We start from the raw sequence: 15,241 nt of genomic DNA, 5'->3' as shown, positions 1-15,241 counted from the left end.
ATTTCAGCAAAATGGAAGGGTGACTTTCAGGTAGTCCTCAGTTTCCTCCTCTGTCAGATGGAGCTCAGAAGCAGTACCTGCCTCACAGAGTTGAATGAATCAGCATCTATCTCATTTCTCAAAGAGGTGAGCAGAGCTTTTGGCAGACAAGGGCTCCTCTTGTATATCAGGGCAACAAGATACATCATATGGAATGGAATACTCAATTATCTTGCTTTGTAAGTGCTCCCAATAAATGTAAGCAAATGCACTACTACAAACATAATTACTTCTCATTCATAAACATCCATTGAAGAGAATAAAGAAATAAGTAAGTTCTATAAAGACCTCTCCAAGCTCTTCCAAACTAAGTTGACCTATATCTTGCTACCCTGTGATGTTGATTTAAAGCTGGGCGCCAGGGAGGGTGGTAAAAATATGTTGGAAAATATGAGTTTGGATCAAGAGATGGAAGGGACCATCTCCTACTAATTGTCTTAAGTCTTATGCTTCTGAAACTGGCTGTCTCTTATTGTTGTTCAGTCATTTCATGACCCCATGTGGGGTTTTCTTGGCAAAGATACTGGAGTGGTTTGCTATTTCTTTCTTTCTCCAGCTCATTTAGATGAGGAAATTGAGATAGACAGGGTTAAGTGACTTGCCCATGGTCACACAGCTAGCAAGTGTCTAAGGCTAGATTTGAACTCAGGTCTTCCTGACTCCAGGCCCAGTGCTCTATCCACTGCACCACCTAGCTGCCCTGGTTGACTCTTAATAGACATGAAACTACTATTAAAGCACTAGAAGAACATAAACTTTAAAATACCTCAAAGGACAAAGTTGCATCAATTGACTCAGCCTTTTTTCCCCATAAGGCAAAGTAATTAGAGAGAGGATAAACATTTTTATGTTAAAGTAAAACTAATAAAACACTTTGCACGAATCAATGTGCCTGGTCCTTCTCAGAATCAAATTTCTGTGAGGTTGTCAGATCATTGACTAGTTAGAGCAAACATCAAACGAAAAACCATATTAAAAGAAAAGATGACAAGCAGAAGAAAGATGTGTAAATCATTGCAGCTCCGATACAGCCTATTTAAACAAATTGTTCATGCTGAAAAAATAGGAAAACGGATGCCAGGGTGAATAAGAATGTTTTCAAAGTAATCACCATTTCTTGGAAAAGTTTAATCAGTGCAAATCATTTACCACAACAAGGGAAGTTGATTTCTTTTTCACACATTTCATGCCAAGACCCAGGAACCAACCAGTGAGTGATCAGGAAACAGAGGTGATGTATCATATATCGTACCAAATGACCATATGTGCATGGGATGGTGGAAAAAGAACTGGATTGGGAGGGACGGGATCTGGGTTCAAAGCCATTTACTCCAAGTGTGTAACTCTGGATAAGTCATGTAACTTCTAGGCCTTAGCTCTTCATCTGTAAAATAAAGAGTTGGACTTTGCAAATCGAGGGAACAAACATTTACTAAGCATTTACTGTGTACCAGGCACTGTGTTAGGTTTTGCTTCTGCCTTAGGAGAGAAAGAAACTACCACGGCAGTATTAAAACGCATGTACAAGCTGCAATGCTTCAAAGGCCTCTGGTTTCTGTAGTGTGGGATCATAGACATGGGAAGGGATCTTAGAAGTCACGGAGCACAACCCTCTCATCTTACATTCTACTTAGGAGACTCAGGTGTTAGGTGGCTGAGTCAGAATTCTGATTGAGGCTATCTGTTTGTGAATCCATATACCAGATTCTACAGGCATGTGAACAGTAGTCATGTGGCTCTTTGGGGTAGTGGGGGCTACAGATGGGGATGCAGAGTAACAAGGCTGAGGACCACAGCAGCATCCCTCTTCCCATAGGTCCTACCAATGGTGGTTCTTTTGACAGAAATAGGACGTTTGGAAGAGGGGAGGGTTTGGAGGGAACAATAATGAGTTCAGTTCTGGACTTGTTAAATTTGAGATGTCTCTGGGACATCCAGTTAGAAGTATCCACAAGTTAACAATCAGCCCTCCAAAGGAAAAAAAAATGTGCACACAACATACTTTTAAATTTAATCTGCATTATTAATGTTTTAATTATTTAATCATTGGTTATTATTTATCGTATTATACAATGATGTTGGTATTATGTAACAATATTGTTTGTAGTATCTATTATAGTGTAAACAGTTATTATTAATTATTAATAAGTTATTATATCATGCACTTTCTCCTTCGCCTTCTTATGTCTAGGCAATTCACAAGACAATAAATCAAACCCTGATTTGTAGTGTTCGCAGATTTCTGGGGTATGAATGCCATGCTGAACATTAAACAGGTGTCTCTCTTGAGCCCAGGTGGAGCTGACTGCAGTGCAACCCTGGTCATAGCCCTCATCACCCGGGAGTTGTAGTAGATAAGTCCCTGACTTGGAGCCAGGAAGATCTGGGTTCAAATTCTATCTCAGACACTTGCTAGTTGTGACCCTGAGCAAAGCACTTCAACTCTCTGGCCCTCAGTGTCCTCCCCTGTAAAATGAAGGGTCTGGCTTTGGCCTCTCAAAGCCTGTTGTTTGTTATCTTCCTGGCACGCTCCTCCTGCATCACTGGCCTCCCTTCCAATGAGGTGTCAGGAGTGCCCACCCTCACCCCCATCCTGCCAGAGCAGCTCCTTTTGAGGGCCTGGGGGCAGTAATAAAGACCCAGGTGTCTGAGGTTCCTGGTTCTTCATAGGGATCTGCATGAGTAGCGTGGAAACATGGAAGGATTCTCTCCTCATACCCCCAGATCTGTATTCTGTCTTTTCTTTGCTGTGTGTGGTGATGGGCCATAAATCTTGATTTAATCCATTTCTATAGACGGTGTCTCTCCTGGCTGAAGCCTGTCAGGTGAAAATTAATTTTCTTTTTCAAGAAGGAAAAATATATAATAAAGGAATGCCAGTGGAAAAGGGGATCAAGGAAAAAGTGCCAGGATATGGACTGGGGGCTGTATGAGGAGAGAGGGCTAGACCTGGTATTAGAAAGACCTAGGTTCTAATCCTGAGATATTTACTAGCTGTGTGACATGGATGAAGTAGTCAATGGACAAACATTTATTAAGCACCTACTATGTACCAGGTATTATGCTTAGTGCTGGGAATACAAATACAAAGAATTAAATAATTTCTGCTTTCAAGGAATTTTCATTCTGATGGGAAGACAAAGGCTTAACAAAAGAAATCTAAAGTGAATAAATACAGAGTGGTGAAATATGAAGGAGTTAGGGAGAGCACTGTTATCTTGTATTTATCAAGAACAACTCCATGCCAAAAGTCATACTTGAATTAAGTCTATTTTTTTTGAGTCAGTCAAAGTTAAGTGACTTGCCCAGGGTCACACAGCTAGTAAGTATCTGAGGTCACATTTGAACTCAGGTCCTCCTAACTCCAGGGCCAGTGCTCTATCCACTATACCACCTTGCTGCCCCTTGAATTGAGTCTTAAAGGACAAAAAAGACTCTCAGAGGTAGAGGTGAGAAGGGAGTGCATTTCAGTGCACTCCAGTGCAAAATCATGGAGCAGGGAAATGAAGGTTACACGTCAGTTCCATTGGATCACATAGTGGGGGTGGTGGGGCTATGCTTGGGCCAGCTAACATTCCAAAGAGGCTGGAAAGGTAGATTGGGGCCAGGTTGAGGGGGGCTTCATAAACTCAACAGGAATTATTATTATTTTTTAATCTTAGAAAGAATAAGGAGAAAAAATAATAAAAAGTACACAGTAGAGAACAAAAGAAAATTTAGAAGAAGCATAGAAAAGCAGAGCAGCTTTGAAAATGATGCGTAGTATTGATTACATGGTTTTTTTAAAAAAAAGTAAAGTGTGAAATGGAAATTTATAGTTTTATGTTGAGTACTCTTCTTATGTCATACTGTATATGTGGAAATATTCTCTTTTTGTCTTTTTCAAAATGAAAATGAATACAATTCATTTCAAAATGAATTTTAAAACTCAGTTTAAAAGGGGGTGGGTAGGTGGTGCAGTGAATAGAGCACCAGCCCTGGAGTCAGGAGGACCTGAGTTCAAATTAGGCCTCAGACACTTAACACAAAAACTAGCTGTGTGACCTTGGGTAAGTCATTTAACCCCAGTTGCCCTCCAAAAAGCAAAAAAAAAATCAGTTAAAAATAAATAAAAATTTAAAAAAGAAGACATAATAGGGAGCTAATGAAATTGATTGAATAGGGGAGTGGCATGGTCCAGAGCTGTACTTGAGGGAAACTATTTTGACAGCAGGGTGTAAGGTGATGAGAAATTTGAAGCAAGGAGACTGATTAAGAGGCTGTTGTAATAATCTGGGTAGGATGTAATGAAAACCTGAATTAGGATGGTAGATGGGTGAGTAGAGATAAGAGGTCAGATATGAGAGATACCATGAAGATAGAATTTATATGGAATGAGGAAAGTTGGAGATAATACTAAGATTATGAACCTGGGAGATTGGAAGATGTTGGTGCCTTTGACAGAAATAGGAAGCTTAGAAGAGGGGAGGGTTTGGAGGGAACAATAATGAGTTCAGTTCTGGACGTGTTGAGTTTGAGATATCTCTGGAATATCCAGTTAAAAGTATTCACAAGTTAGCTGGTGATGCAGCACAAAATTCAGGGCTATAATTGAAGGTAGTACCATATTTCAGGGCCAAAAGCAGTCACCTATAGTTGGGATTAACAAAGCTCTTTCCATTTCACAGCACTGTCTTCTTCCCCAGTGGCTCTAATTGAAAGGGATAGGGCTTAGTGGTAGGTGGGGTAGACATCCAGATATGTGTGAGACTATCCAACAATTTAAAAAAAAATTATCTTTCAATTTCAAACTTAACAAATAACAGAAAGAAATTCGAAGTAGGACAGAAAAAGAGAATTTATATACAAAATCACAAATCTCTATTATGTATAGCTTGCTTTTAAAATAATTCAGTATATTCAAAACTGTCCTGGTTGTTTTTATTTCTTTTTAACCTTCTGTTCTCTTCTGTGCATTAAAAAAATGTTTCACTCTCTTTTCTGTTTTTTTTTTTGGGGGGGGAGCAACACTATTATTAGATCCCCTTCTCCCAACTCCTTCCCCAGAATGAAAAAAAAAAAAGAAAAACAAAGCCCTTGTAACCAATATACATAATTGAGCAAAACAAATCCATATGATAGCCTTGTCCAAAAATGTGTATTTCATTCTTCACCTTGAGTCCATCTCCACTCAGGAGATGGGTGCTTCCTCACTGGTCCTCTGGAATCATGGTTGATCATTGTGTTGATCAGAGTTTTTAAATCTTTCAGAGTTGATTTTCCTTAAAATGTTTTACTATATAGATTGTCTTCCTGGTTTTGCTCACTTTTCTCTGTATCTGTTCATCCAGCTCTTCCCAGATTCCTCTGAAAGTTTGTCTCCATAATTTCTTATGGCACAATAGTAATCCATTACTATTATATACCATGTATACCATAATTTGTTCAATCATCCCCTGTGATGAGCACCACCATAGTTTGTTTGGCACTAGAAAAAAAGAGGTGCTTTAGATATTTCTGTGCATATGGGTCCTTTTCCTCTTTCTTTTATTTCTTTGGGGTATAAGCCCAGTAGTGGGATCTCTGGGTCAAAGGATATGTATGGTTTACTATCTCTCTGGGTCTGGTTCCAAGTTGCTTTCTAGAATGACTGAACTGATGCCTAACTTTGCCTCTTACAACAACCATTTTCCTTTTTTTGCCATCTCTGCTGATCTGATGGATGTGAGATAGAACTCAGAGTTATTTTAATGTGCATTTCTCTAATTATTAGCGATTTGGAGGATTTTTCATATGGCTAAATTTCTTCCCTTGACAACAGCCTGTTCATATCCTTTGACTGCTTTTTTATTGGGTAATGGCTCTCATTCCTATATATTTGAATCAGTTCCTCATGTGTCTTGGATATCAGGCCTTTATCAGAGGGACTTATTGCAAAGTTGTTGGGGTTTTTTTCCCCCAAGTTAATAAAAATAGCTAGCATTGACATAGAGCTATGTGCTTTACAAATATTATCTCATTTGCTCCTCACAACAGTCCTAGGAGGTAGGTACAATTATTGTCCCCTTTTTACAGATGAGGAAACTGAGGCAAACAGAGGTCAAACAAAGGTTAAGTAACTTACTTAATATCACTCAGCTATTAAGTGTCTGATGTTGGATTCGAACCTTGATCTTCCTGACTCCAAGCTCAGCACTCTATTCCACTACACCACCTGATTGCCTATTTCTTTTCTAATTTTAACTGCTTTGATTTTGTTTGTGCAAACAGTTTTCATGTAATCATATAACCAATTTTTACGTAATCAGTGGCTATTTTCCACAGGGATGTGGCTCAAATGGGAATGTCTAGAGATGGGGGAGTGGGGAAGGGGTGGTGAGAGACAAGTCTCAGGGTTCTTGTGCTTCAGGGAATGCCTGGGGGCCCGGGACCCGTACTGTGGCTGGGATGGGAAGCAACAACGCTGCAGCACCTTGGAGGACAGTGCCAACATGAGCCTCTGGATTCAGAACATCACAACTTGTCCAGTAAGGAGCCTTCTCCCCTACCTGGCCCCAGTTCTCCCCATCCCAACCAGAGTGCATGACTTCATGACCTGGCCCAAGTGCTTGAGCCATCATTCTGGACCCGTCCCTTGACCTTTTCTTCCTCTCTCCCCCCTCTCTCTCCCTTCTTCCCTACTTAGCACAGGGTCCTGAGTGCCGTTGTTTCTTTCTAGGTGCGGAACCTGACGTGGGATGGGGGCTTTGGGCCGTGGTCTCCATGGCAACCCTGTGAACATGTGGATGGAGATAACTCAGGCTCCTGTCAGTGCCGAGCCCGAGCCTGTGACTCCCCTCGTCCCCGCTGTGGGGGACGGGCCTGCCCTGGACCTACCATCCATGTTGCCAACTGTTCCAGGTGTGTAAGAGACCTGCTGTCTTCCCCAGGGAAGCTGCCCTAGGACTCGTAGGGTGGGGAGCTCTGAGAAATGGGAGGAGTGTACTAGGGTGAAGGCAGGAAAGTCCTGGCAGGTGTCATAACGGAAGTATGATGTTGAGAGAAGCCAGCCGGCTGCTTCAGGCTGAGCGCCACCCTGGCAGGGGGCATCCCTAACTCCTCAGCATTGTGACTGCTCAGCTTTATCAGTTCATTCAGAGGTGAAGTGGCTCTTGGAACTGATTCACTCTAGATTCACTCTCAAAAGACTAACTGATTAACCAAAATGCAACTGATTGAGTTACACGAGGGTTATACCTAGTTTAAGAACTAGGATGGGTTGGCACTGACTGCTCCATTTAGGAGACTCAAAATAATAGCTCACATTTGTATTTATGTTTATTTATATTATATTTATTTATAAATTTCAATATTTTATTGTAATTACATTTATTATATAATTTGTTATGTAATATGATTTATATGTTTATCATTAATATTACATATTTATATTATATTTAAGGTTCACGGAGTTTTCTGTGCAAAAGAAAGATTTCCATAGTGGGCTATGTCATCCACTTTATGTCAGTTCTTGGATTATAAATTGTCCAAGAGCTATTGTTCCCATTTTAAAGATGAGAAAACTGAGACAGAGAGAGTCAGAGACTTACCTAGGGACACATAGCTAGTCATTCTCAAAGGTTGCATTTGAATCCCTACCTGACTCTAGGTCCAGTGATATTTTTCCTATGTCACGTTGCTTCCTATAAAGCGTAAAATTGTTTGGGGAAGCAAAGTTGGGCTTTCTCTAAGTGTGTATCTTGGTCAAGCTCTGGTCCACCTTGTCCACCATAAGGGATACTTCTGTCTAAAAAACTGGGACAGATCTCCTGATGCCAGAGCATCCCTTCTCCTGGACAGAACTGGAGATAGACAGTTCTCCTTTTTTCTGTATCCTTGAATCAGTCACCAAACTCCACCAACTCAGGATGGGCGTCTATCTCTCTATTAACTGTATCATAGTTTCTCTTACACTAATAAATTCCTTCAAATTTGGTGGAATTCAGAGATATCCTAGAAGCATCAATTGTGTGGTCCCAGAGAGAAAGCAGGTCTAGGAAATGCAGGGCTTAGGGGTCATTTGCCTCATCCACAAACATTTATTCGGTTCCTGCTGTTAGGCACTGTGCTAGGCACTGGGGATACAAGTATTAAGAATTAAACAGTCCCTGCTCTCAAGGGGCTTAGACCCTAATGGTAGAAACAATGTCTCTGGATAGGATTTTGATGACTAAGATGTATCCTCTTGTCTCCACCAGAAATGGGGCATGGACCCCATGGTCATCTTGGGCTTTGTGCAGCACCTCTTGTGGGATCGGCTTCCAGGTCCGACAGCGGAGCTGCAGCAATCCTGCCCCTCGACACGGGGGCCGAATCTGTGTGGGCAAGAGCCGGGAGGAGCGGTGAGTGAGGGAGGGGACAGAGCTCAGCTGTTCAAGTAGCGCCTGGATGATTGTGCAGGGAATTCTTGCATTGGTGGAAGTTTCCAGGTCCTAGGAAGGAAAGAAAGAAGAGAAGAGGGAGGGAAGGAAGGAGGACAAGAGGGAGGGAGAAAAGGAAGGAAGGAAGAATAGATGGAAGGAAGGAAAAAGGGAGGAAGGGAAGGAAGAAAGGAAGGAAGGAGGGAAGGAAGGAGAAAGTGAGGGAAGAAAAGGAGAGAGGAAGGGAAGGATGAATAAAAGGGAGGGAGAGAGGAAGGAAGGAAGGAAGGAAGGAAGGAAGGAAGGAAGGAAGGAAGGAAGGAAGGAAGGAAGGAAGGAAGGAAGGAAAGAAGGAAGGAAGGAAGGAAGGAAGGATTTATTAAAATGCCTATCTTGTGCCAGGCACTGTCCTAAACACTTTACAAATATTAGCGTATTTAATCCTCACAGCATCCCTGGGAACTGGATGCTATTATTATCTTCTTTTTTCAGTTGAGGAATTTGAAGCAGATAGAGGTTGTGTTACATAGGGTCACACAGATAGGAAGTATCTGAAGTTGAATTTGCACTCAGCTCTTCCTGACTCCAGGTTCCCCACTCTGCCCTGTGCCATATCATTGCCCAAGGCTCTGTAGTACTTGCTATTTCCTCCCTGACTTTGAGTCTTTAGCCCTTTGTCACTGTCTATACCTCACGGGTTGTCTCTTACTGGGGGCTCTATCCCTCTGCCCAAATCTCTTCCCAGGTTCTGCAATGAAAACAGTCCCTGCCCTGTCCCCATCTTCTGGGCTACCTGGGGCTCCTGGAGCAAATGCAGCAGCAACTGTGGGGGTGGAGTCCACTCCAGGCACCGAACCTGTGAAAATGGGAATTCCTGTCCAGGCTGTGGTGTGGTGAGTGGGGGAGATGGGCTAGGAAAGGAGACCAGGGGTGAGACTCAGGGATGGCATCATAGATGCAAACTATCAGGCTGGAAGGAACCTTAGAAATCATCTAGTCAAATTCTTCTCTTTTTTTTCTTTTTAAAGTTTTATTGATGTTCTTTTCTCTTTTTTTTTTCTTTTTGGAGGGGGGAAGGCAGGGCATTTGGGGTTAAGTGACTTGCCCAAGGTCACACAGCTAGAGTGTCTGAGGCTGGATTTGAACTCAGGACCTCTTGACTCCAGGGCTGGTGCTCTATTCATTGTGCCACCTAACCACCCCATCACTTTCACTTCTAAGTGAATCCCCCCCACCCCATACTGTAACCAAGCCTTAGCCTTCCCACCCTTCCCCACTTTTCCTAGGCAATAGAACCCTCAGTGCAATCGCGCAAAATAAATCCACACAATGTGTCTCATTCCTCGTATGTAGCCTACCACCTCTCTGCTAAGTGCACCATCAATACCCTGAAGTCATTGTTGGACACTGTATTGATCAGATTTCTGGAGTCTTTCATTATTTTTTCTTCACATTTTGGGGGCCACTGTGGAAATTGTTCTCCAGGTTTTGCTTCCTTTTCTCTGCATCAGTTCATCCACGTCCTCTGAAGTTTCTCTGAATTTTTTGTTTGTCATTGGTTGTTTGATGAAAAGTCCCATTATTTCACAGATGAGGAGACTGAAATCCAAGGAAGGGGAGTGACTTGCCTAAGGTTGTGCATAGCTAGTCTTTCAGGCAGAACTAGGAGTAGAATTTGGGCCTCCTCACCCTTGGTCCATGATTTAAGAGGTGATGGTTCCCGTGTGACAATGTCCCTTCTTCTCATCCTCGGGCAGGAGTACAAGACATGTAACCCTGAGAGCTGCCCAGAGGTACGAAGGAACACTCCATGGACACCATGGCTCCCAGTGAATGTGACTCAGGGAGGAGCCCGCCAAGAGCAGCGATTCCGTTTCACGTGCCGGGCTCCGCTCCCTGACCCTCATGGCCTTCAGTTTGGGAGGAAGAGGACGGAGACCCGCTCTTGCCCTGCAGATGGCTCTGGAGCCTGCGACACTGATGGTGCAGCCCTGGTTCTCTCCTCTAGACCAGGGCTCTCCACATGCTGCCCCTCTCACCTACCCCTCCCCAACCCCCTTTCTTTCCAGGAATAAGGGGTCAGACAGATTTTAATTTCAGGGTGGGGAGGCCAGGGAGGTGTAGTTCAGAGAAAGGTTTATGAGAATGACTCAGACTGTCAGGAATCATTAAGTCCAGCCCCATCACTGTATAGAGAAAATTGAGGCCAGAAAAGTGACTGATCCGGGATCACAAGGCAAGTTAGCAACAGGCCTCTTGACCTGATCTCTCATCTTAGGTTAGGTTGGGGGGAATAGGATGGTCATGTGGAGCTTTGGTTGGACACGGCCCCCTCCCTCTCTTTGTGACTTGACCTCTTTCCTCCTAGCCCTAGTGGAGGATCTCCTTCGGAGTGGAAATAATGCCCCCCATGTGGTGAGTGGGGGTTGGGCAGCCTGGGGACCTTGGTCATCCTGTTCTCGAGACTGTGAATTAGGCTTCCGGACTCGGAAGAGAACCTGTACAAACCCAGAACCCCGAAACGGGGGCCTGCCCTGTGTGGGGGATGTCACCGAGTACCAAGACTGCAACCCTCAGCCCTGCCCAGGTAATCCTGTCCCTCCCCTAGACACTGGCCAGCAGTTTCCCTTCCCCGCAATCCATAATCAATCTATCTCTGAACAAGGATCAATCCTGCATTTACTCTGTGCTAGGCACTGTGCTGGGGATACAGGGAGAGGCAAAAACACCAACCAGGCCCTGACCTCAAGGACCTTACACACTAACAGGGGAGATAACAGGTAGATAAATGTGCACATACAAGATACCTGCAGAGTGGAAGCAAGGTCACATTAGAGCAGAAGGGCCAACTACCTCGAGGGACCAGGAAGGCGGCCTGCAAAGAGTGGCTTCTGAGCTGAGTCTGGAGGGAAGCCAGGGATGACAAGAGGAGATAAAGGGAAACACTCTAGGTGTGGGGGCCAAACCTGTGCAAAGGTGTTGAGGTGAGAAATGAGGATCACTTGGGTGTGTTTGTAGGCAGCAAGGAAGCAGACATTAGATGGGGGAAAGTTAGAAAGTAGGATAATAGTGGGGGCCATCTGTTAGAGTAAACAGGTGGGAAGAGGACCATGGGGTGGGGTGGCCTTAGCAACGAGAAGAGCCATCTCTTCATCAGAGACTGGAGTTAAGGAGAACATGGCAGGGGATGATGTCAGAGGATAAGGGGAGAAGAGGGAGCTCTCAGTGCACGGCTTCCCATTTTTTTCAGTGACATATGAGGCAAGATCCTTAGCTGACATTTATACACTATTATTAATTAGGGATATTGGGACATTTATCTAACCTAGGACTAAACATGGGACCATTTTCTTGGTGGGAGGAGTGGTCATCTAAAAGGGATCATGGAATGGATGAAAGGGGAAGGGGGGAACATGATAAAGTGGGGAAAGGAGTTAAAAGAATAGAGTCAAAGGATCTTGGGACAAATCTCAATTTTGTCTCTTAGGACCCGTATGACTTTAGATAAATCTGTTTAATATTTCAGAGCCTCAGTTTCCCCATTTGTAAAATAAAGAGCTTGAACTAGGTGACCTCTAAAGTCCATTCTACTTCTAAATTTATTATGCTACTAATCCTATGTATTATAGACTCTTCTCCATATTCAAGTTCCTTCCTCCCAGCATTTGTTCTCTCTTGACTTGCAGTACGAGGTGCTTGGTCATGCTGGACCCCATGGTCCTCATGCTCAGCCTCCTGTGGGGGAGGCCACTATCAGCGAACACGTTCATGCACTAGTCCTGCCCCTTCTCCTGGTGAAGATATCTGCATTGGGTTGCACACAGAAGAAGCACTCTGTGCCACCCAATCCTGCCCAGGTAATAACCACGGTGGTTATAGAAAGATGGAGGGATGAAAAAAGGAAGTCAGGGTCTTCAAACCATGTCTGAGCCCCCACTCTAACCCTTTTGTGCAGATAACATAACAAGGAGATGCTTGGTGTCTCCTAGACCTTTCATTCATTCCTTCATTCATTTCTCCATTCAACCAGAATACATTAAATGCCTATTAGGTGCCAATACTGTGGTGCTAGGGATACAGACAAAAATAAATTTTAAAAAAATCGTTTTAAGAGAGTACAGTTCAGACTTCATAATAATGAGGGATGAGGAGGAGTGGAGGCAGAGAATGAGGGAAGATCTGGGCTGGAGGTCAGAATGGACCAAAGACAGGGTGACCCAGGCCTTGTCCCCAGGTGGCTGGTCATTGTGGTCAGAGTGGAGCGTGTGCGGTGAGGATGGAACCCAGAGCAGGAGCCGGCACTGTGAGGAACTTGACCCTGGGACCACCTCCTGCCTTGGCAATAGCAGCCAGATCCGGACCTGCCCATACAGTGAGATCCCTGGTACAGATGCCTAGACGTCCATTACCCTTTTACCCCACTTCCAAGACCCCAGATTCCTCCACACTGGTTCCTCCTTTGACAAAGAGACAAGCTCCCCTAACCTCCACACAGCTCCATCCAAGAGAACGGGAAAGGGAGAGGTGGGAGAAATCCAGGTACCCGGCATCCCCATCAAATAAGCCATGGTCAACAGTCCTTCCCTTAAATAGCAGAATGGACCAATTCTTCCCAGAGCAGAAGAGGTGACTCCCCTGCCCAGAAGCACAAGCCCAGTGTTCAGTAGACACCCACCTAGACTAATCCCCAGTGAGTCTCCCAGGGCTGTTTCCCTAGTAACCAATCCCCCTTCATCCTCAACCCCCCTTCATTTTTTTTTTGTAGTGATCCTATCTGCTTCCAGCATCGACGATGCCACCAGCTGTGGAGGTAATGAACACAACACCTTAGTAAGAACCATTTGACTTAGATCTTGCAACAGGAAACCTGTTAAACTTGTCCCCTTCTCAATGTCAAACCTTACTCTACTCTTCACATCTGGAGCCTCCTACCTCAAACCATCAAAGTTTGATGGAGTCAGTACCGTAAGCTTTGATATTGTGTTCCTACCAAGCCTGGCATTCCTGGTGGGATTCACTCCTCTGACTTTGGGGCTGTGGTGAGAAAGGATGTGAGGTGTGGGTGTCCCCTCTGACCATGCTGGGCCCACCCCAGCCCAGCCCCACTTGGAAGCAGCCATCATATTGGGGAGCATGAAGAAGATTCACCACCTGAGTCCCTTTTGTTACACTTCTGACCTAACCCCTAAACTTTCTTGTCCTATCAAAGAGACTTTCCTCCTATGCCCTCCCTCTTACAAGACTCCACAGCTTCCCTTGATCATCTGGAGGCCACCCTCCCCTATATCTAGTTTTCTCCCCATCCTCTTGCCCCCTTATATTTCACTCTTCCCCATCCTTAAAAAGTTCTTCAGGAGGCATTTGAGGGTCCTCTGGTACCACCTTCTCCATTACTCCCCCCACATAGTCTATACTTTCCTCTCCTTTGCAGGGTTCAGCCTTATCCATTTGGTGGCTACTGGTGTTTCCTGCTTCTTGGGCTCGGGCCTCCTGACATTTGCTGTCTACCTGTCCTGCCAACGCTGCCAACGGCAGACCCAGGAGTCCACACTTGTCCACCCCACCACCCCCAACCACCTGAACTATAAGAGTGGGAGCACTCCTAAGAATGAGAAGTACACACCCATGGAGTTCAAGGTAGGAAGAGTTGGGCAACAAAGAACAAAGGAGAGGATCCCAATTTTGGTTTATGCTTAACAAGCTGGATTGTCTACTTTGAGAGGGATCATGACAGAGTGGAAAAGGATGGTTTGGGAATCAGAAGACCAGGATTCAGATCCCAGCTCTGCCATGATAACCTGTATGAGCTTGGGACTCTGAGGTCCAGAGGTACCTTCTCTAGACCCTGGTTCCTCATCTGTAAAAAAGAGGAAATTGGAGTAGATGATCACAGAGGGCCCTTCCAAGCTCTGAATCTATGAGAGAGTTATGGCCACCCAGAATCCTAGCATTCACAGGGTACGACAAAAAGATCAGACATACATTCACAAGTTTTCACAGACACAGACATGCACAATGTGACGTAGTTGATAGACTTAGGGAGGAAGGAATCAACAACACGTGTACCTGGGATTGTGAGAAGAGCTTTACAAATACTGTCTTTTGATTCCTCCCAGTGGCCCCAGGAGGTAGGTGCTATCATCATCCTCATTTTACAGGCGAAGGGATTGTGGAGGCCTGGTGTACTAGGAGCCAGATCAGGAATGGAGAAGGTGGGAATGCCTTCCCCTTCCTGGCATAGTCTAGCTGGGGGTCTGTAGTTGTATGCCAAGCCTGCCTGCCTGGCTGCCTGAGGAAAATTGTTTTTCCTGCAAATTGGTTGTTGATTGTAGACCAGCAGCCCTGACCTAACCCATCATTCAAGGGCTGGAGGTGTCCCACCTGCCTCAGAGGATGTTCACTGGGGAAAGGTAAGGGTCAGGTTCTGGGACTTGCACAAGGCACTCTATAGGTGGTGGGGATACAAAGTCAGAAGCAAAACTGGCTCCGACCTCAAGGAGCTTATATACACACACAAATAACTACAAATGACATAGAACAAGGAGAAAAAGCACTCAACTTGGAGTCAGAAGACCTGGGCTCCAATCCCAGCCTCAATACTTCTTAACTCTATTTCCCTTAGGCAAGTCCCTTGAGGCCCCCCCCTTTGGGTCTCAGTTTCCTCATCTGTCAAATGGGCCAAAAATATTTCCACCCCTTACCTGATATAGGGATTGCTGTATGGAAATAGAGACAGTGATGCACTATGTAAATGTGAACTCTTATTATAAGAGATACAAAGTGTTATGAGTTCAGAGGAAGGAGGGATCATGTTGGCTAGGTTG

At 44.5% G+C, this 15,241-nt stretch overlaps 1 protein-coding gene across 2 annotated transcripts in view; it reads left to right on the top strand.

Moving 5' to 3' along the window:
* The window catches only part of SEMA5B (semaphorin 5B), a 196,136-nt gene that overhangs the window by 179,173 nt on the left and 1,722 nt on the right, over positions 1-15,241 (top strand). For both annotated transcript variants that reach the window (XM_069064937.1, XM_069064938.1), the window contains exons 14-23: positions 6,428-6,545; positions 6,737-6,918; positions 8,256-8,399; positions 9,163-9,310; positions 10,175-10,400; positions 10,786-11,004; positions 12,104-12,274; positions 12,652-12,801; positions 13,183-13,227; positions 13,849-14,054. In XM_069064937.1, coding sequence (XP_068921038.1) covers positions 6,428-6,545; positions 6,737-6,918; positions 8,256-8,399; positions 9,163-9,310; positions 10,175-10,400; positions 10,786-11,004; positions 12,104-12,274; positions 12,652-12,801; positions 13,183-13,227; positions 13,849-14,054 — 1,609 coding nt within the window. The remainder of the gene's footprint in view (positions 1-6,427; positions 6,546-6,736; positions 6,919-8,255; positions 8,400-9,162; positions 9,311-10,174; positions 10,401-10,785; positions 11,005-12,103; positions 12,275-12,651; positions 12,802-13,182; positions 13,228-13,848; positions 14,055-15,241) is intronic.

This window comes from Petaurus breviceps, unplaced genomic scaffold, assembly GCF_028583685.1.
Source record: "Petaurus breviceps papuanus isolate PSGF00001 unplaced genomic scaffold, PetGlider_PUasm1.0 90654, whole genome shotgun sequence".
Taxonomy (NCBI): Eukaryota; Metazoa; Chordata; class Mammalia; order Diprotodontia; family Petauridae; genus Petaurus; species Petaurus breviceps.
Note: the sequence above shows the minus strand (reverse complement) of the source record. Positions and strands in the feature narration are given on the sequence as shown.